General features: G+C 42.3%; 1 protein-coding gene across 2 annotated transcripts in view; it reads left to right on the top strand.

Moving 5' to 3' along the window:
• QTGAL (queuosine-tRNA galactosyltransferase) overlaps positions 1-21,902 on the top strand; it is a 287,216-nt gene that overhangs the window by 16,774 nt on the left and 248,540 nt on the right. For both annotated transcript variants that reach the window (XM_077833125.1, XM_077833124.1), the window contains exon 4: positions 476-540. In XM_077833125.1, coding sequence (XP_077689251.1) covers positions 476-540 — 65 coding nt within the window. The remainder of the gene's footprint in view (positions 1-475; positions 541-21,902) is intronic.

Raw genomic sequence — 21,902 nt, 5'->3', positions numbered from 1 at the left:
AACCTGAGCACTCACTGCCAGGTGGTCTCAGGGGAATGCATTCAAGCAATTGGGGGCTTGGGTGGGCTGAGAGCTGAGCCCAGGCTTCCAGTGTCTAGGTGACCAGACTGCAGGATCCCACTGCTCAAGAATGATTTCAGACATGGGGCCTGTGCCTGGGGAATGCACCTGAAGGACCCAGAGCCAGGAACAGTGATCAATCACTTCCCAGACCCTGAGATCTTAGCAGCATGTGAGATGTAGTGTTTGGATCACATCACAACAGACTGGTGGTGTTGAGAGCAGGACTGGACCAGATAGCCACAATACTTCAAAGATTTCTGTTTAAGGCATGTAAAACAAAACATTTTTCATGATAACGTAGATCTCCACTTGTGTGTCTCATTTAATCTTGACTACAGTATAAGTTAAAAAATGTTGCGATAAAAATAATTCTAAAGTTATGTGAAACATTATCTCTTTACTTTCTCTTTAGTTGGCTTTGCTAAAAACCAAGCAGTAATACAGAGTTCAGGGACCTACCTCTGCTTTCTGGATTCTGTAAGTTAACTCTTTATATTTTATTTAGTTTTGTCAACAAAACACTTAGATTGTTTTTAATATGGTGGTTGATTTTTCTTAAGTCAAGTCGTTTAAACGTGTTTTACACATATTAAGTACTAATTCCAACTTTGTATTAATCTTTCAACCTTGTATATAGCTGCAGACTTTTTTACCTTCTGCTCTGATCCCATTTGACTGACAAGCTGCTGTAAACAAGGCTGAGTCAGCTCAATATTTAGGCATTCTGCAGGAGAGATGGTATTGACGATTCAATAAGACTGAATTTGAGTTGGAACTGAACCAGGCCTTTGTGTAGTGATGGGGCACTATGCTGCTGCCGGAAGTCCAGTTTTTTGGATACAGTGTAAAATCAAATTCCTGATTGCTTGTGGTCTTTATAAAAAGTGTCATGAGATCTTTTAAGAATGGAGATGTTAATGCTAGAGTCCTAGCTAGATTTTTAACTCAAGTGATCGCATTCTGATTCTATAAATTCCTCTTGCAATATCAATTGGATACAGTATTTTTTAAAAATGTCCTATATTGATCTCTTGATGCTAAACATTATTAAACAGCTGATATGTTTTACATTTGTTCATGGTCCAAGGAGTCTGCCAGTGATTTCTTCTCTCTGCCTTCCCATTCAAGAACAAATTGCGGAATATGTTTTGCTGGCAGTTTCCTGCTTGACTAGTTGAAATATTGCTAATGCCATTTAGTACTGTATTTAGTGACATAGTTACATGTTGCCTGTTTAATTTAATTGCATTATATTAAGGTTTTTCTAATTTCCTACCTAAATAGATTTTTTTTTTAAAGGAGTATGGTACTTGAGAAAGGTTGTGGAAAGTGACTTTTCAGAATGTGCATGTGAAATACCACACATACAGTCCAGAGGTGACAGTTTGAGCATTCGGAGTTTAGATCTTATATGAATCCTTGGGTGTTTGGAGATCTCACTTCATTCACATAGCACAAAGTTATTCATTTCAGTAGCTTGTACCCAAGTACAGTGCAAAAGTGTGTTTACCAGGTCTCAGTGTTAGTTTCCTAACCATTTCATTCGGAAGCAAATGTTAAAAAAGTAAGTCTGAGGAGATAAGTTCAGTGTTCTAGATTTTGTTCGCTTACAAAACATCGTGTTTTAAGCAGGTTATAGGTGTTTCATGTAAATTGTGCCTATGAAGTGAGTGACTAAGGCCTTCATCCTGCATGATTGCAGTCAATGGGTGTTTTCCAATTGATTTTTGTGGGCTTATGATCAGGCTCCATTTGTATGAATATGGGCAGGTTCAATGCAAACTGCCCCAGGCATAACCAAATCTTACCCATCTTAACTCCTGTGAGTAGTTCCATGAATTTGAGTCCTACTGACTTTTGGGGTTCAATGGCACTACTTGAATGAGTAAAGCAAGCAAGATGTGACCCAAAGTCAGTTGTTATTTGCAAACCCCTAGGTATCCCAGCCTTAGACAATTGCTCCACATTGTGTAGCATGGTTAAATGCTGGGGATTTAGGATGAAACCACCGCACCAATTTTTCTTGTGAGCTTAGCCAGCAAAATCCCATGTCTCCAGAAGTAAAAAGTCTGTTGCACCATGTAGCACAATGTCACATCTCTGCAAAATACATATATATATATATATATATATATATGTGATTCATTGTGGTAAATATCAGAGGGGATTATTCTGTCTCTTCCAGTACAGACAAATTTAGTTTTAAATCAGGCAATTATAAATCAGAGCATTACTTATATTTTTTATTTGACATTGAAGAGGAGAGAAACTGTGTGTGTAAATCTCTTTTAAATGTTTGAATTCTTATTTACATGTATATGTCATGTACCTTTACACTGCTGCATAATTTCCCTTCACTAGTTAACTCTAGAGGGTAAAGTAATCTGAAGCAATCATTCACAAATATTAAGGCTGAATAATATTTTTTTTCTCCCAGATGTTCTAATGGATGGTTCGGATTTGGTGGAAGATTAATTTTGAAATGAATGTGTGCTGTATACATTTAGGACCATTGGAAGTGGTTCCAAACAAAACTTTTATTGTCCAAGCTTGAAAAATAATTGAAAATAGGTAGAGAATATTGGTTCTCTGTTTAATTTCTACATATTCACACTAACAACTAGATGTTTCAAAGGTGAAATCATTCTGAGCTAGCAAAACTCAAGTCCCTGTATACTAGAAGTTATACATCAAATGTGTTATTAAAGATAATGTTCTGCTATTTTTCTTTGTGGCTGCTGTTGTTGGCTAAAAAACATTAATATAGAGGGGATAAAATAATTGCAGAAACTGCTACAAAACTAGGAATTCATCAGTATTCTATCTGACAGTAGCTACTAGATACTATGTGGTAATAACCCAAACACAGATGTTTCCAGCTGTGTGACTGAGCTGTCTGTCTGCTTCCATATGCCCCCTCACTTCTTAGGTTCAGTTCACCAGCCCAGTATCAAGTTATTTAGAAAAGAATGTTGATATCAGGCATATGGAATGTGCTGCATTATTGCCAAGAAATTGATTTTCAGATTTGCATTCATAGTTGCAAGTTCTGGGTTACTACAGAGCAGGTTACATAATTTATTATGCATTTGGTGTATGTGAGGAGAGAATGTGTTGCTTTTTAGACTTCTTGCTTGTGTATCTTTGAAGTATTGACTCCAGAGAGAACTGTTTACTTGCTATCTCAGCTGAAGTCAAGCTGCTTATATCTCAAAGCACGAGTAGCTTTGTGATGACAGCAAATTGGGAAGAAAGCAAACAAAAGAGGATACAAGGCTCAAAATTTTCAGAAATTGGTCAGCCCATTCTTGTGTTAAGTGCTGGTGGTTTGACTAAAAGCTAATATGTTTTTGTTTTCTGCTATAACCATTGTTCTTCTTCGAGTGCTTGCTCATGTCGATTCCAAGTAGGTGTGTGCGCACTGCAGGCAGTTTCCAGAAGGTTTTTCCCCTAGCGGTATCTGTCCAGTTGGTCCAGGTGCACCCTGTTGTCATGCCATCATGGCGCCATGTATATAGTCTTGCCAACCCCCTGCCTCTTCAGTTCCTTCTTACTGCCTGTGACAGTTAGCCAGAACGTCATTTCTCTCTTGCTTCTGCAAGGCTTTCCCTAGTGGTTTTCTTGTAGTTACCTGTAAATAGTTAAAATAGTTAGTTTCTTATTTAGTCTTAGTGCACCCAGCGTATCAACATCAGTGTGGCGTGCACCAGCATCTATGAGGGAGACCTCGGCATTGAGAAGGGACTCTAGCTCCAGAGACTCTCGGTACCAACAGGATTCTCTGATACAGAGGGGCTCCACCCACGGCTCAGTCAGGCACCGCTCCCAGTCTCCAGTACCCCATAAGAAACAGAAGAAGTTGGAGAGGGAGCACTTGTCCACACCAACGTCGGGGCAAAAGGCCCTGAGTGCATTGTGACCCATGCAGGGCCACTCAGGCACTGCACTTACGTGTCCAGAAGGAGCGGACACAGATCAGAGTAGAGGCACACAAGAATGGATCAGCAATTCCATAATGTGCCCTGGCCTGCGCAGTGGCAGTTACTGGTGCAGTGGCCTTTTTGGACTTCATGGACATTCCATCAAGCCCCAGGGTCTCATTCCAGGAGGTCTCAGTCAGTGATCTCTGAGAGCCGTGCACCTCCTCCGCTTCCCTTGGTGTAGAACCAACCGCACGGCACTGAACTAGCCACCGTACCAGAGGAGCCAGCACTGTGAGACCCACTTGGTGTGGAAGGTCAGGAGCAAGAACCTGTTCCCATACCGGCCTCATCATCCTCGTCACCAGATGAAGCTGTAGCAGGATCTCTCCAGCCCCCGCATTCGAGGAGAGTAGTGTTCTCCAATTGCTTTTGAGGAGAGTGGCCCAGAACCTGGTACTCCAGGTCGAAGAAGTCACCACGTCCTCGGACCCCATGGTGGACATCCTGACTTCACTGGGCTTGTCCTGTATTGCTCTGCCACTAACTCAATGATTCAGGACACCACAAAGTCTCACAGGCAGACCCCTGCCTTGCTGTCCCTGACGGCAAAGAGGACTGAGAGGAAATATTTTGTCCCCTCTAAAGGGTTTGAATTAGAGCTGTCAAGCAATTAAAAAAATTAATCGCGAACCATGTGATTAATCGCACTGTTAAACAATAATAGAATACCATTTATTTAAATATTTTTGGATGTTTTCTATATTTTCAAATATATTAATTTCATTTACAACACAAAATACGAAGTGTACAGTGCTCGCTTTATATTTTTTATTACAAATATTAGCACTGTAAAAAACAAAAGAAATAGTATTTTTCAATTCACCTAATACAAGTACAGTAGTGCATTCTCTTTATCATAAAAGTTGAACTTACAAATGTAGAATTATGTACAAAAAAGCCCTGCATTCAAAAATAAAACAATGGATTTCAAACCACCAGGCGATCCTCAGCAGATATAGCTTCAATTTGTGGGGAGCTATATCAAAGTTTATTGAGCTACTGCCATCAGAATCTAGGGCAGAATTCTCCACCTTGGTGGAGGAGGGGAAGCTAGTGGCACGGGCCACACTGCAGGCAGCCCTGGACGTTGCCCTTTCAGCCGTTTAGACCATGTCTTCGGCCGTGGCCATGAGAAGGAGCTCTTGTCTGCAGGCCTCAGGACTCCCAAATGAGGTCCAGCAGTCCACTCAGGATCTCCCATTCGAAGGCTCCTCCCTCTTTTTTCTGAAAAGACAGACTCACGGCTACATCACCTTAAGGACTCAAGGGCCACCCTCAAGTCTCTTGGCATGCATACCCTGGCATTGCAACAAAGGCATTTTAAGCCCTAGCCCCTGCCACATGGTTTACCGTTCCCTGCCAATGCACTAGGACCACCTACTTGGCTAAGTGGAGTACTTCTCCCATGCACTCATCAGTACCCTTTATCTTGGACTATCTGTTGAACCTGAAGCAACAGTGTCTGTCAGTGTCATCAATAAAGGTTCAACTGGCTGCCAGTTCTGCTTTTCAGCCAGGGGTTGCAGGCTGATCAGCCTTCCCTAACACAATGATTGGCCGCTTTTTAAAGGACTGGACAGAGTATATCCTCAAATTCAACAGCCAATCCCTGCATGGGACCTTAACTTGGTGTTTTTAAGACTGATGGGGGCCTCCCTTTCGAGAAGCTAGCAACATATTTGCTACTCTGCCTGTTGTGGAAAGTAGCGTTCTTGGTGGCGATAACCTCAGCTAGGACAGGGTCCAAGTTTAAGGCCCTAACATTCAAACCTCTATACACTATCTTCTCTATGGACAAGGTTCAGCTTTGACCTCACCCAGTCTTTCTTTCCAAAGGTTGCCTCTCAGTCTCGTGCCAATCATGACCTTTTTCTCCCAGTTTTTTACCCTAAGCCACACGCTAACAGCTGGGAACAAAAGCTCCATGCTCTGGACGTTTGGCAATCATTGGCTTTTGGTATCGAACAGATGAAGGCTTTTAGAAAATTGAGCCAGTTTTTTGTTGCAGTAGCAGGTAGGATGAAGGGCCTCCTAGTGTCTTCTCAAAGAATCTCCTGGTGGATTGCTTCCTGCGTTCAAACATGCTATGACCTAGCAAAGGTATCAGCCCCTGCACTGACAGCGCACTCCGCAAGGGCGCAAGCGTCCTCAGTGGCATTCCTGGCCCAGGTCCCAACACAGGAGTTCTGCAGGCCGCAATGTGGTCGTCAGTCCACACCTTCACCTCACACTACGCCATCATACAACAGGCCAGGGATTTGGCAGAGCTGCATTTGGCAGAGCGGTATTATAATCTGCGAATCAATGAACTCCGATCCCTCCTCCTAGGAAATGCTAGGGAGTCACCTACTTGGAATTGACATGAGCAAGCACTTGAAAAAGAAAAAATGGTTACCTACCTTTTCGTAACTGTTGTTCTTTGAGATGTGTTGCTCATGTCCGTTCCAAGACCCACCCACCTACCCCTCTGTCAGAGCCAGCTGACAAGAAGGAACTGAAGAGTTGGTGGTTCAGCAGGGCCCTCTGTGCAGTGCCATGATGACGGGACTCCAGAAGGAATATGAGTGTGTTCAGTTATGAACTACAGTTACTGATTACTCAACCCCTCATACTCTGTAACATATACTATACTATCAGACTTATTTTAAACACCATTGAAAAGCTTTGTGCCAGCTACGTTGTGCTACACGATTTTTGTTTTATGTATGCTTGTTTGTTGACCAATTCAAAGACAATGTTGCGTTTACTGCCAGAATGCTGCTGCTCACTAACAATTCAAAGTGATATTATCAGGAAAGGATGTTAAATTTATTTACCGTACGTGAGGAGAAAGCTCAGGAATTAATGTTCCTTTATTTGAATTGGTGGCTGCTGATCTTTTCCTCTTCAGTTGCCTATGATGCAAAACTGAGCATATGGCTGCATATGTTTGTTGACTAACTAGAAGTAAAGGGTCAATACTAGCTACAGTACTATTAGAGAGAGTGTGTTTGGGGATTTCCTCCAAAGCTCTCCATTCCCATTCTCCATCCACTGTATTGTAATTTCAATTATTTTGGTAATTTTTTAAAACCAGTGTGATTATATTGTGTTGTTTTGACAAATAAAATATGCAAAATTTTGCAGAATTTTAAAATATTGTGTGCAGAATTTTTACATTTTTGGTGCAGAATTCCCCCAGAAGTAAGTATTTTTGCTCTGTCAAATCAGTACTCTAAAGCTTAGGTAAAGAAGCAATGATCAGACTTTCTATTGCAGATTCATTTATTTTGTGGGGTTTTGTAATCTATTTACTCTCTATCCACCCAAAAAAAAAAAAAATCTTTGACATGTGCTAAGGCAAGCTACATTTCAAAATAGACAGAAGACAAGGTGGAAGCAATTTTAATCCCCGTTACCTGTGCAGCGATATGGAGTGAGCTGTACACTGTTGCCACTACTCATAAGCATTAAAAAAGAAAGAAAGAAAGGTCAGTTGGACACATTATGAGTTCAATGATCTATAAAAGAATAAAATTTTTACTAAAACTTTTCAAATGTTTTTAAAATTTGAATACTTTCATTTAGTATGTAAGAGGTTTAGCATATAATTTAAAACAATAAAAAAAGCAAACATTTAGTTCAAGTATTTAAAATACTTTCTAATAACTCGTAGGTTTATAGATGTTTTTCAGTGCCTATATGAAGTTCAGTTTATTTTTAAGTACATACTGTGAGGAGGGTTTAATTGATTTTCCTATATGCTAATTAGGCAAATTCAAACCTTATCCCCAAATACTAAAATAAATGTAGGAGGCAAAACATAAAATACGTTAATTAAACAAGTGAAAGTAGTGGAATTTGTAGGTGACTATTTTAGCATTAACCTTTGGTTTCATTCTTAATTTAGCACTTAAAATGGAATTGTTCCTTCTGTTTTGTAATACAAGGTCAATCTTAATGAAGAATATATTTTACATGTTGAATTGCTATGTTCAGTCAAAACGTGGAGAAAAATTTAAATTTTCAGGCAAATTCTTCAGGAGGTTAGCACTCTGTAGTTTAGTGTAGTCCAGGCAGATTATGTATAGATGTGGCTAAGAAATGCTTGTCATTTTGAATTTGTCCAGACTGATTTAAGAAACAAATACTTAAACAGAGACAACTTTAAATAATGTCCTGAAGTTCAGATTTTTTCTTCTGAAGTTTTTTTTTCCCACCAACCAGTGAAATCAAAACAAATAATTTGCTCAGTTAGCAATGTTTGTTTTGTTGTTAAGTTCAGTGTCTTGCTGTAAGGAAAACAGTTATCTGCTATAACTGGCTTTGGATATTTAGCAGCATCTGCAATTGTTCCAAGTGTAAGAACTTGTGGAACTTGACTGAAGCAAGCCAACCCTCTGTGGAAGGGATATAGCAGATATGAGCATGAGCAGGCAGAGTGCCTGTCTGTCTGAAAGGTGATGGAGCTCAAGGCCCCCCAAAGGCAGAAACACATCTAGGCTTGTTTAGAAATCCCTGTTGGCTCTTCATGTGGAATAAAGACCTTTTCATTCCCCCATCTTTCAGCAAATTGCTTCTCTGCTTAAAATGGACTATGGAGAACAGAAAGCATGTTTGTAATCAACAACATTTGTATAAATTCTGGGTTATTTTGAGCACCTATCAAAGGATTCTATTTTTGGTTTGGTGCCTTGCTTATTGCTACTTAAATAGTTATTTGACAGCATTTACATTTTATATACCTATATATATTTACATTTACAATAAACCACATATTATCTGACATCTTTTCATTGAATTTGTCGGTAAATTTGTTATGTGATTATTTTTAATAATTTCAGATATTTATGTGAGATTTTTATTAACTTGTAGCAACCGTTTTGTGAATATGTAATAAATCGAGGTGTACACTATTGACATAATAATTGAAACTGCAATGTCCCTCAGGGATGGAAACTATCCTTTTTCTATTGTTTCCATTTTATTTGTTAAGAAGCATTGTATAAATACTTTCCTTTTAGCAGGGAAAATTAATTTGTGAACTTTTTTCTAAAGGGTATGAAAAGCACTATTAGAATGTTATGACTAATAGCTTACATTAGTAATATACATTTCATCCCAAAAGATTCCATGGTGCCTGCAAATTGGAGTCATTTAACTGAAATGCAGACACATTCAAGTAAAATGGGGCAGTTGGTTAACAGCACATAAGAGCTTTTAGGACAGGAAGTCAGGAATTCCAGTCTGGTTGAAAGTGCAGGGAATATTTAAGTGGGTAGAATCTTAATACTAACTTTGACTATGACACTAGTTCCATTTTGGAAAAAAATGGCTTGAGATGCTTAATAGCAACCGGTGAAATTGATGGATTTGATTGATCACAATGAGCATCACATTTCGCTTTGCTGAAGTAAAATATGACTGTGATATTTGCTGTGAGATTTTTCTCATAGTTAATCTACTTCTTGTGAGCCCTTACTGTTTTGAATCCGTAACATGTTCCAAGGACTAATTTAATTGTTTACTGTGATCTGTGTATCAGTCTATGATCCAGTCCATAGCAATGAGGAGAATTTTGCAGTGCTCCTAGAGCTGTATGGAGAGTCACAATCTCTCTCCAAGACTCCCCACGACTCTTTGACATGCTGGCTTTACTATACTGCCAGGTGCAGTGGGGAGGTAGGGTTAAGGCCTCACTCCATGCATTCCTTGCCTCCTTCTGCCCATCTGCACAAGGGAGGCATGTGCAACTGCATAGTCTGCTTCATGTTGCACTCAGGAGGTGGTGGTACAATGCGCTGGTGCAAGGAAGTAAAGGGGTGCTTCTATAGCCTCTTAACTCCCTTGCACTCCTGCACGGGAAGGGCCACAATCTGGGCCAGTATCAGTGGAGAGCAGGTGAGAGGAATACAGTGACATGAGTATGGAATGTAAACACATATTTGGAAAGTGCAGTGAAACTTGTAGCAACCTATTGTCCTGGAGAGGATGAAGGTGCTTCTTGTCCACTGTTGAATTAGTTTGATGTGCACACGTCAATTTAAAATCTTCTGGCATAATCATATAACCTAGGTTAAAACTGTTGTTGAAAAACAGTATTCAGTGGCAGCTCCAGAGGGGTAGCCTTGAAACTAGTTATCCTGTCAACGATTAGAACTGAATCACTTAGAATATTGCATATAATTCAGGGTACCTCAGAACTGAAAAATGTCAACAAATTGGAGGGAATTCAGAGAAATATGCAATTGAAGGGGCTACAGCACGGGTGGGCAAACTTTTTGGCCTGAGGGCCCCATCTGGGTGGGGAAATTCCATGCACGGCTGGGGCAGGGGGTTGGGGTGCAGGAGGGAGTGCGGGGTGTGGGAGGGAGTGTGGTGTGCAGGAAGGGGCTCAGGGCAGGGGGTTGGGGTGCAGGAGGAATTCGGGGTGTGGGCTCCAGTCCGGCGCCACTTACCTTGAGTGGCTCTGGGGTGGCAGCGGTGTGCAGCAGGGTTAAGGCAGGCTTCCTGCCTGCCCTGGCCCAGCACTGCTCCGCTCCCGGAAGTGCCTGGCATCATGTCCTTGTGGCCCGGGGGGGCGGAGAAGGGGGGCAGATGGCTCTGTGCACTGCCCTCGCATGTGGTTACCTCCTCTGAAGCTTCCATTGGCCGTGGTTCCCCATTCCCAGCCTATGGAATCTGCGGACGGCAGTGCCTGCAGGCGAGGGTAGCGCGCGGAGCCCTCTGTCCCCCCCATCTCCCCCCCAGGGGCCACAGGGACGTGGTGCTGGCCACTTCTGGGAGCGGCACGGGGCCAGAGCAGGCAGGGAGCCAGCCTTAACCCCACAGCACCACGGGGGTGCCAATCCCGGGGGCCGGATCCAAAGCCCTGATGGGCCAGATCCAGCCCGTGGGCTATAGTTTGCTCATCCCTGGGCTACAGGATTGAGTTCGAAAAGAAAAAATGATAAATGATGGACACAGTAATGTGATTGGAAGGACATGAAAACTAGTATTTGAAGTTTGAAAACAGTAAGGAGGAAGAGGAATTGTTTGGAGTGATCTAGGGATATAACTAGGAGTAATGGGATAAAACTGAGTAAAGGAAATGTTAAATTGGCTGTAAAGAAAATATTTCTGAAAATGAGGTCTCAGACTGTGGAGTAATCTCTTAAGGGAGTGGTTGAAGCCCCATCACTTAAGTCATTTAAATCTAAACTGGACAAACTGAAATGTACTGTAGAAAACAATTTTGCAGTGGTTGATGGATTTACAAGATGCAGTGACGGGTCTTTCCCATCTCTACTTTCAGAGCCTTTGAAAGCAAATTTGGACATGATCACAAGGTCTTGGCTACTTTAGTTGCACTTCTGAGAATCACATAGATATTGTAGTCTAGTGAAACTAAGCTACATTAAATTTTCAGTTGAACTTGGTCTATGAATTAAATCAGAAAAAAATGGTTTACTTTTTTCTGAAAAATTAGTCTGGATGCACTTTTTGTTTTTAATTGAAATCTGTTTAGTAATATGGATTGAATAATGTGATTTAGTTCTTAAAATAAAACATTATTTCCAAATTACATTTAAAATTATGTTTCTCAATGTCATTTATAAAATGCCCCCTGAAATATGAAAAAAATTAAGGCCTCCCTATTTTGTGATGTGATTTAAATTCGTGATTTTTAAACAAAATGTGCCTAACATAAGAGGAATATTTTCTTTAAAATATGTTTGTCCAGTCACTGCCTTTTTGTTCCAAATTTTAAACCAAAAATCAAATCAAATCTCGTGTCTGTAGTTATAGAAACCAATCTTAAACAGTACAATCTGTTATATTCATTATCTTAATTACTATATATTTTTATAGGATTGCCCCATAACAATTCTGTAAATGTACAATAACTATTTTTGCATAAAGATAATCATTAGTATTAGATAACTAGAATTTCCAAAGTTGCTGAAAATTCTCAGAACCTTAGTTTAGTTTCACTATTATAGTGTGTGGTACACAGTGAATGATTTCTGTTGTTTGACTGGATAGTGGAAAAAACTTGAATGCACATGAACTGTGGAATAGTAAGAGAAATCTCATGTTTGTAGTACTTTAGGTATTATTTGGACACTAACTTGTTTAAAAAAAAATAAAAAGATTGGCACCCGACCAACCAAAGCACAAGGCTACCAAAATTGTCCAAGGTGTTCTTATACGGTTTTATTTTGTACTTCTCACTGCATGTTTTACAAACAAAAGATTGTACACAGTAAATGCCTAAGTGCTGAAGATGAGCAGCTGGGTTAAGTTTCCTTCTCTGTCTGGCCAAATACAGTCAGAAGAGGTGAATATACAGAGATACTAATGGTTCTGGTTTGGGGTTTGGTTTGTGGTTACAAATAGATGTATGTCATGTTGTTCTTTTGCTTTACCTGCTCCATTCTTTTGAACAGGCAAGGTAATGACACATAAAAGCCTCTTGGTCTCGCTGTTTTGTGGTGTAATACTACTTTTCTGTACCTATCTCCTTTTCACAAGAACAGAGCAGGTGGAGGAGAACTGAATTAAAGTGCATCATACATCCCCATGTCTGTGATAGCAAAAAACAAAACAAAACAAAAAACCCTCTTCCATTGGAGTTATTGCCAGGGTCACTTAGCAGAAAAGTTTGTATTTTAACCCTCATTTTCAGCATCAGGAGGGAAGTTTGAAAAAAAGTGGGAGGAGAATTTTAAAATTGGGTTACAGTTTGAATTTGTCTCCCTGGGTAGTACTGCCTCTTTTAAAACAAGCTAACATAGGCACTTTAATTAAGAATGTTGCTGACCTCTGTGGAGGCATAAGACAAAATCTGCAACCTGGTTCCTCTGTCAGTGGGGGGAGAGGCACCTGAATGACCCAGCCTATTGGGTGTGGAACCAGTAATTTCTTGTTCTGCCACTTGTTAAACCATGCTAATACCATATATTTCTGTTGGGTTTGAAGTGATTAGTTGGGATGGACCCATTCTTCTTATGCAAACCATGTATTTATTTTTCAAATATTGGAACTGGAAGGAATATATCAGGTCAGGTAGAGGGATGGATTTTCATTTTATTTGTCTCTTGGGTAATGCTCTCGTTGGTACAGATACAAATGCTCAGACTGTTACTACATTCATATGGTTGAAATTTAGCTCATAGCATGTAACATTTGGGTACTTTGGATGGGGTTTTCAAAAGCACTCAGTGTTGGCCTAACTCTGCTCCTTTTGAAGTCAATAGGAATTTTATTATTGACTTCAAGCGGAGCAGAGGTAGGCCACTGTTGAGTTATTTTGAAAATCCAGCTCTGTATCTGTAATTGTGCATTGTTGCAATGTTAATGAATAATTATTGCTACCACGAGGAGTAGAGGAGAATACAGTTAGGATACAGACATGATGTACACCCACTTCATACAACTGATGAGATAGAATTCCCCTGCAGACACTTCTGTGTGTGGATTGAGTGGTCCAATTCTAGCATGGAAATGGGCATGGTGGGGACACAGTGAGAATATTTCACTGACAGAATGGCATGTATGGCGTGACTGGAGACTGTTTAATGGCATAATTGATGATTGTTGCTTTAGCGGAAAATAGAGGACATGAGGGAACCAAGTGAGGCATTAGCCCAACAGAAACTAAGCTGGCTCTTTATATAAACTCTGTGTGTGTGTCTGAGAGAGAGTATTGTCATGTCAACAGTGCTAATAAAGTTGCAGCTTATTACCTTTCCACTTACTGCATTTCTGCCATGAAATTGACATTAATTCAGTGCAGTTAGCAATTTAGACTGATTTGTCCCTGCAGTAATAGTGTTAGTTTCAAAAGTAATAATAGCTGAATTATTTATTGGTCCCTCCTTGCTGAATATAACCAGATTATTCATGTAAAGGCACTTGGCAGTTGAACTAATTTCATACCTGCATTTCGAATCCAAAATGTTTTTGGTATTGAAACCAAATCTCACTATGTAGACCTTAGCTGTCAAGTTATCAGTCTGGTTATAAAAAGTTAAATCTAGTCATAGTTGATATATGTGTGCAAGGCCATGCCATGTTTATCTGAATGATTTTGTCCTTTGGTTTGATCGTGTTTATTTTATTCAGGAAGCCCATTTTTTCTTTGTAATTTGAACGTAAATCAATCAATTTCTGTTAATTATGCTCCCAGAATATTAATTGTGCAGGATCCATATATAAGGAGTCACAAGCACTGAAATTGTTTAGAACAAGAGTATATGTGGAAGGGCTGTGAGAGAGAAAGACAGCACTAACATTCCTTGCTTTTTAGTGGGTTTGTCTCTTACCACTCTTGTTTTCTTTTGTGTTTAACAAGTACTCAGTTAAAAAGCCCTATATAATTCCAATAAGTGGTAGATTTAAAGATTAATATTTTAAAAATGTCTTCTGAAGCCTCTATAAAGTAACATTTTATATTAAGACCCATCTCTCTTCTTGGCATAAAGAATTAAGGTGATGGTTCTTTAGCAGATGAAATGAACAATCTAACTGAAGAGTGAATTCTGTTCTGTCATCCAGATAGTTTGCCTTGTGATTTACCAAGCTTTGTTTCAGGCTTGAGCCTACATTTGTTAATGTGCCTGTTTCCCTTCCTCTCCTCCCCAATTTATATCTTTTTCGTCAGGACAGTAGAGTAAAATTTTACTGGAACACTTGTGCAATAGTGTACCCGGATTCACTGGGATCATGCTATATTAATAACTGTGGACTAGGTGGTAAAAAGAGCTGTCATACTTTTGAAGTATTTATGATCTATGGAGTTTCTAGTCTTCCCTTTTTTTTTTACTCCTGGAGGAATTCTGTGCCAATGCGCTTGCGCAGAATTTATGTCCCCTGCAGATTTCTTTGCTTCCCCACAGAAAAATGACTTTCTGATGGGGAAGCAAAGGAGAGCCACAAGAGCGGTCATGCGACCCTCCCCAGCAGTTTTGGGTGTCAAGGGCACAGAGGTAAATCACTGTGGGGCATGGGGCAGAACTGGGGAAGACCTGGTTGGTGGCTACTACCCTGCACTGGGATCAGCTGGTAGTCCCAGCTGGGCTGGGGAGGACAGGACTTCCTCTTCCCCTGGACGGCATCCGGGGCCATGTCAGACCCACCCTCAGATTTCTCCCCTGGCTGTAGGAAGCTCTGGAAACTGCCCTTCCCCTCCCTCCCTGTGCTTCCTGCACCCATTGCTCCTCAGCTGCAGCGGGACAGATCACTGTATGAGAAGCTGCTCCCCCATCCACCCAACCCCCATGCATCCAGACCCCCTCACATCCAGACCCTCCCACTGAGCCTCACCATTCCTGTTTCCAGAACCACACCTGGTGAGCCCCTACTCCCCCTGCACCATCCCAATGAGCCATATGCATCCGGATCCCCACCCTACCGAGCCCCAATCAGCTGTACCTGGATCCCCACCCACTGAGCCGCACACCCCCAGCATCTGGACCCCCCACTGAACTCCCCACACCCAGACCCCCCTGCTGAGCTCTATCCCCCCACCCGCAGACCCCTCCCTGCTGAGCCCCAACCACCATCACTTGGACCCCCCCTGCAGAGTCCCATTACTGTTGCACCTAGAACCCCTCAACAAGCCCCTCTGTATCCCTGCACTCAGATCCCCTACTGAGCCACCTGTACCCAGATTGCCCAACACAGAACCCTCTCAACCCACAGCTGGATCCCCCCACACTAAGCCCCTCCTGTCAAGGTTCCTTCCCCACACTGAACTCTAGGGTACAGATGTGGGGACCTGCATGAAAGACCCCCTAAGCTTATTCTTACCAGCTTAGGTTAAAAACTTCCCCAAGGTACAAACTTTGCCTTGTCCTTGAACAGTATGCTGCCACCACCAAGCGTTTTAAACAAAGAACAGGGAAAGAGACCACTTTGAGACGTCTTCCCCCAAAATGTCCCCCCAAGCCCTACACCCCCTTTCCTGGGGAAGGTTTGACGATAATCTCCTGACCGATTGGTGCAGGTGAACACAGACCCAAGCACTTGGATCTTAAGAACAATGAAAAATCAATCAGGTTCTTAAAAGAAGAATTTTAATTAAAGAAAAGGTAAAAGAATCACCTCTGTAAAATCAGGATGGTAAATACCTTACAGGGTAATCAGATTCAAAACCTACAGAATCCCTCTAGGCAAAACCTTAAGTTACAAAAAGACACAAAAAACGGAATATACATTTCCTCCAGCACAGCTTATTTTACAAGCCATTAAACAAAGGAATATCTAACACATTTTCTAGCTAGATTACTTACTAACTTTACAGGAGTTGTAAGGCTTGCATTCCTGATCTGTTACTGGCAAAAGCATCGCACAGACAGTCCAAACCCTTTGTTCTCCCCCCTCCAGATTTGAAAGAATCTTGTCCCCTCATTGGCCATTTTGGGTCAGGTGCCAGTGGGGTTACCTTAGCTTCTTAACCCTTTACAGGGGAAAGGATTTTGCCTCTGGCCAGGAGGGATTTTATAGCACTGTATACAGAAAGGTTGTTACCCTTTCCTTTATATTTATGACACATCCACACTTGGATCCTGCCTTGATGAGCCTGCCTGCGCACACCTGGTGCATCTGGCATAGAAGGGCCAGGGCCCTGGGGTGTTTTGGGGCAGGCCTGGTCCTTGTGCTGTTTCAGGGTTGGGTGCAGCCTCACCACTGAGTCCGTGTCCCGGGGGAAATCTGCACAGTGATCTCCCACCTCCGTGCAGCCAGTGACCTGTGCTACCCAGTGCCACACTGCAGCCTCCACATTTATTTGACAAATAAAATTTGCAGACTTTGGCAGAATTTTAAAATATTGCGTGCAGAATTTTTATTTTTTTTGGTGCGGAATGCCCTCAGGAGTATATTTTGTACCACTTGGACTGCACTTGATGAGTAAGACCTTTCCCCCCTGTGTCTTTGCAAATCAGTCATGTTTCCTACATTATTGTAAAATGTTGCCTAATGACTAGATACAAGAAATACTTGTGACTATATATCTTATATTTTTTGGAAACTTGTGTTCATGTGATAAGAAAACGCTTCTGTGATTATTTCATTAGTTTATCTTTAACCTTGAAGTGCATCAATTAGTTGGATCCACTTCCAGGAACTTTTCAATTCTTGTTTTCATTTTTGATAAAGTATGGCGTCACCCTTATATCAAGGTTATTCAACTGCTTGGGTGTTACTTAGATCACTCCTACTGGCATTGGTCTGACTTAAACATTTAATGAGAAAGGAAGAAAGATTGGTTGAATATTTGTTGTTCTTAGTAGAGAGCTGTGAAAAATGACATTGCTCTATAGAAATGCAAGAGGATGGCAATTAGAGTTGGCCAAAACTTGAGATTACAAATTTATGTTTGCATGACATTTCAGTATTTCAGTTGTGTAGGTTTGAAACAGCCCCAAATCAAACTTTTAATAATTTCTCACAAACTGGAAACCCCCCGCCCAAACTGAGCTTAGGAAACAGACTGACTGACACATGGTGTTTGGGAAACAAAATATGCCACCTGAGACAGGCAGCTGCTGACTGAAACTGACATTTTTGTCAGTTTCACTGCTGAAGCCTGCCTGCAATTTGGGGAGGCTTGCTTTTAGGAGACACTTCTAGTTTGACAAACCAGTATTTCCGACAAAACTCAATCAGAAAATTTCCAGCCAGCTCTAATGGCAACTTCTAGGACACAGAATAGGGATTCAGGGCTCCTCTGTTGATTCACTTAGCTCAGTTGCTAGAACTTCACATAGACAAGTGAAGTTAGATACTGCTCATCAGGGTGATAAGTGAGTGATCTCTTAGCTCCAACCAAGGTATGAGAAAAGTTGGAATGTTTCTATGAAGTGAAGGGAACAAGGGACTGGAACAGTGGAAACCTATCAAACAGCTTATCTTGGAGGGAAAGCTTGGGCTAAAGTTTGATTTTATTAATATTTTAAAAACATTAATACCATACCCCAGGCAGAGGGTAAGTTTGGACTATGTAAGAGGTGTTTGTACTCTGTTCAGAGCAGGAAGGGAATTACCCCAGTTTTACAAGACTGCCTATCTTGTTTAAGAAAACACTGTTTCTTTATGCTAGAGTGGAAAGAAGAATGAATTCAAAATCTAAATTTATGGAGTATGTTTTAAGTACCGTCTAATTGCTGATGCATTCTGTTTTAAAAGTCCTGCCAGGAGTAATATTTTTTGTAAAATAATGTTAGAGTATATGGAATGTTTGATGTTTTACAGACTCTGTTTGGGTTTCTTTTTAGTTTTCTTCAATCTTTCTTTTTATAAACATGAGTTTTTTGTGGTCATGAAAGATACTGCATGGCAAGCCTGAAGACTGAAGTCTTTTACTTACCAACAAAACAAGTAAAGAACAAACAGGCAGCAAAGAACACTTCCTCGTGCTGTCAGCATTTCTTAATTCTAACTTGGAGTGAGAGCCTTTTAGGTTGAGAGGTTAGCTCATTCTCAGGCCTGGTCTACATTACGAGTTTATGTTGGATTTAGCAGCGTTAAATCCGAATTAACCCTTCACCCGTCCACACAAGGAAGCCATTTTTTTGGACATAAAGGGCTGTTAAAACCGATTTCTGTACTCCTCCCCAATGAGGGGATTAGCACTGAAATCTACATCGCTGTTTCGAATTAGGGTTAGTGTGGACGCAATTCGAAGGTATTGGCCTCCGGGAGCTATCCCACAGTGCACCATTGTGACCACTCTGGACAGCACTCTGAACTTGGATGCACTGGCCAGGTGTACAGGAAAAGCCCCAGGAACTTTTGAATCTAATTTCCTGTTTGGCCAGACGAGTTCATCAGCACAGGTGACCATGCAGTCCCAGAATCGAAAAAGAGCTCCAGCATGGACTGAACGGGAGGTACTGGATCTGATTGCTGTATGGGGAGAGGAATCCGTGCTATCAGAACTACGTTCCAAAAGATGAAATGCCAAAACATTTCAAAAAATCTGAGGCTATGAGGGACAGAGGCTACATCAGGGACACAACACAGTGCCGTGTGAAACTTAAGGAGCTCAGACAAGTGTACCAGAAAACCAAAGAATCAAACAGACGCTCTGGGACAGAGCCCCAGACATGCCGCTTCTATGATGAGCTGCATGCAATTCTAGGGGGGCCGCCACCACTACCCTACCCCTATCCATGGACTCCGATGATGGGGTACTCTCCACCATGGCTGAGGATTTTGCAGATGGGGAAGATGATGATGAGGAGGACGAGCTTGAGGGGAGCACACAGCACACCGTTCTCCCCGACAGCCACAATCTTTTTATCACCCTGACTGAAATACCCTCCCAACCCAACAAAGCCAGAGAAGGGACCTCTGGTGAGTGTACCTTTTAAAATATAATACATGTTATAAAAGCAAGCGTTTTTTAATGATTAAGTAGCCCTGAGGACTTGGGATGCATTTGTGGCCAGTACTGCTACTAGAAAAGTCTGTTAACATGTCTGGGGATGGAGCGGAAATCCTCCAGGGACATCTCCATGAAGCTCTTCTGGAGGTACTCTAAAAGCCTTTGCAGAAGGTTTCTGGGTAGAGCAGCCTTATTCCGTCCTCCATGGTAGGACACTTTACTGCGCCATGCTAGTAGTAAGTAATCTGGTATCATTGCATGACAAGGCCTGGCAGCGTATGGTCCCAGTGTTTGCTGGCATTCAAGCCACATCCATTCTTTATCTCTCTGTGTTATCCTCAGGAGAGTGATATCGTTCATGGTAACCTGGTTGAAATAGGGGAATTTGATTAAGGGGACATTCAGAGGTGGCCGTTCCTACTGGGCTGTTTGCCTGGGGCTGAAAAGAAATCCTCCCTGCAGTTAGCCCAGCAGTGGGGGGGGGGGCCATTGGCACTGAGCTGTTTGTGTTTGGCTAGCAGGGCTCTTCCCTGATACCAGCCAGGCGGTGGGGGGAAGGGAAAAGCGATCATCCCAGAGAATTGGATGCAGGGAGGGGGTTAGTTTGGTTTCTGCTGCTGCACATTAACAGGAAAACTGCAGCACTAAATGGCTAACTCAACGGGCTTTGCTTGGTATGGGAAAGGATGGGGCTGCTGTTATGAAGATTGCAGAATCCGAAAGACTGTGGCTTACCATGGCCGCCTGCAAGCTGAATTCTGTTGGCCGGTCCTGCGTGTGTGATCTCTAACACCAAAGCCGCAGGCACTCAACATAAGATGCAAAATGCGACCTTGTACCAAAATCACATGTGCTATGTAATGTGAATAGTGTTGTTCACCGTGAAAGAGTATAGCCATTGTTCTGTAAAATGTATCTTTTTAAAAACTTCACTTCTTTTTTCCTCCAGCAGCTGCAAATGTTTCAAGCCCCCCTTCTTCTTCCCAAAGGCTATCTCAGATAAGGCGGTGAAAAAAACGCACGCGCTATGAGATGTTCTCTGAGCTCATGCAGTCATCTGGCACTGACAGAACTGTGTGGAGGGACACAATAGCAGAGCACAGGACGGTGGCCGATGAACGTGAGGAGAGGTGGCGGCAGGAAGATCAGAGGAGGTATGAGGAGATATTGGGGCTACTGCGGGATCAAATGAACATGCTCCGGCATCTGGTGGAGGTTCATGAATGGCAGCAGGATCACAGAGTGCTGCAGCAGCTCCTGTTTGACTGCCCTCCGTCCTCCCCAAGTTCCATCGCCTCCTCACCCAGACGCCCAAGAACGTGGGGTGGGAGGCTCCGGGCACCCAACCACTCTACACCAGTGGACAGCCCAAGCAACAGAAGGCTGGCATTCAACAAGTTTTAAAGTGGCCTTTTCCTTCCCTTCTACCCTCCTCCCACACCCCACCCGGGCTACCTTGTGAGTTATCTCCCTATTTTTATAATCAATTAATAAAGTATACATGTTTTTTAAATGATAGTGACTTTATTTCCTTTGCAAGCAATCTGTGATCGAAGGTGGGAGGGCAGGTGGCTTACAGGGAATTAGCGTCAACCAAGGGGGCGGGTTTTCATCAAGGAGAAACAAACAGAAGTGTCACACAGTACCCTGGCCAGTCATGAAACCGGTTTTCAAAGCTTCTCTGATGCGCACCACTTCCTGCTGTGCTCTTCTAACTGTCCTGGTGTCTGGCTGCGCGTATTCAGCGGCCAGGCGATTTGCATCAACCTCCTACCCCGCCATAAATGTCTGCCCCTTTCTCTCACAGAGATTGTGGCGCACACAACAAGCAGCAATAACAATGGGAATATTGGATTCGCTGAGGTCTGAGCAAGTCAGTAAACTGCACCAGCGCGCTTTTAAATGTCCAAATGCACATTCTACCACCATTCTGCACTTGCTCAGCCTATAGTTGAACAGCTCCTGACTACTGTCCAGGGTGCCTGTGTATGGCTTCATGAGCCAGAGCATTAAGGGATAGGCTGGGTCCCCAAGGATAACTATAGGCATTTCAACATCCCCAACAGTTATTTTCTGGTCTGGGAAGTAAATCCCTTCCTGCAGCCGTTTAAACAGACCAGAGTTCCTGAAGACACGAGCGTCATGAACCGTTCCCGGCCATCCGACGTTGATGTTGGTGAAACATCCCTTGTGATCCACCAGTGCTTGCAGCACCATTGAAAAGTACCCCTTGCAGTTTATGTACTGGCTGCCCTGGTGATCCGGTCCCAAGATAGGGATATGCGTTCCGTCTATAGCCCCACCACAGTTAGGGAATCCCATTGCAGCAAAGCCATCTAGTATGACCTGCACATTTCCCAGAGTCACTACCTTTGATAGCAGCAGCTCAATGATTGCGTTGGCTATTTGCATCACAGCAACCCCCACAGTAGATTTGTCCACTCCAAATTGATTACCGACTGACCAGTAGCTGTCTGGCATTGCAAGCTTCTACAGGGCTTTTG

The sequence above is a fragment of the Eretmochelys imbricata genome, chromosome 14 (assembly GCF_965152235.1).
Source record: "Eretmochelys imbricata isolate rEreImb1 chromosome 14, rEreImb1.hap1, whole genome shotgun sequence".
In the NCBI taxonomy this organism is placed as follows: domain Eukaryota; kingdom Metazoa; phylum Chordata; order Testudines; family Cheloniidae; genus Eretmochelys; species Eretmochelys imbricata.
This window is presented reverse-complemented; position numbering and strand designations above follow the sequence as displayed.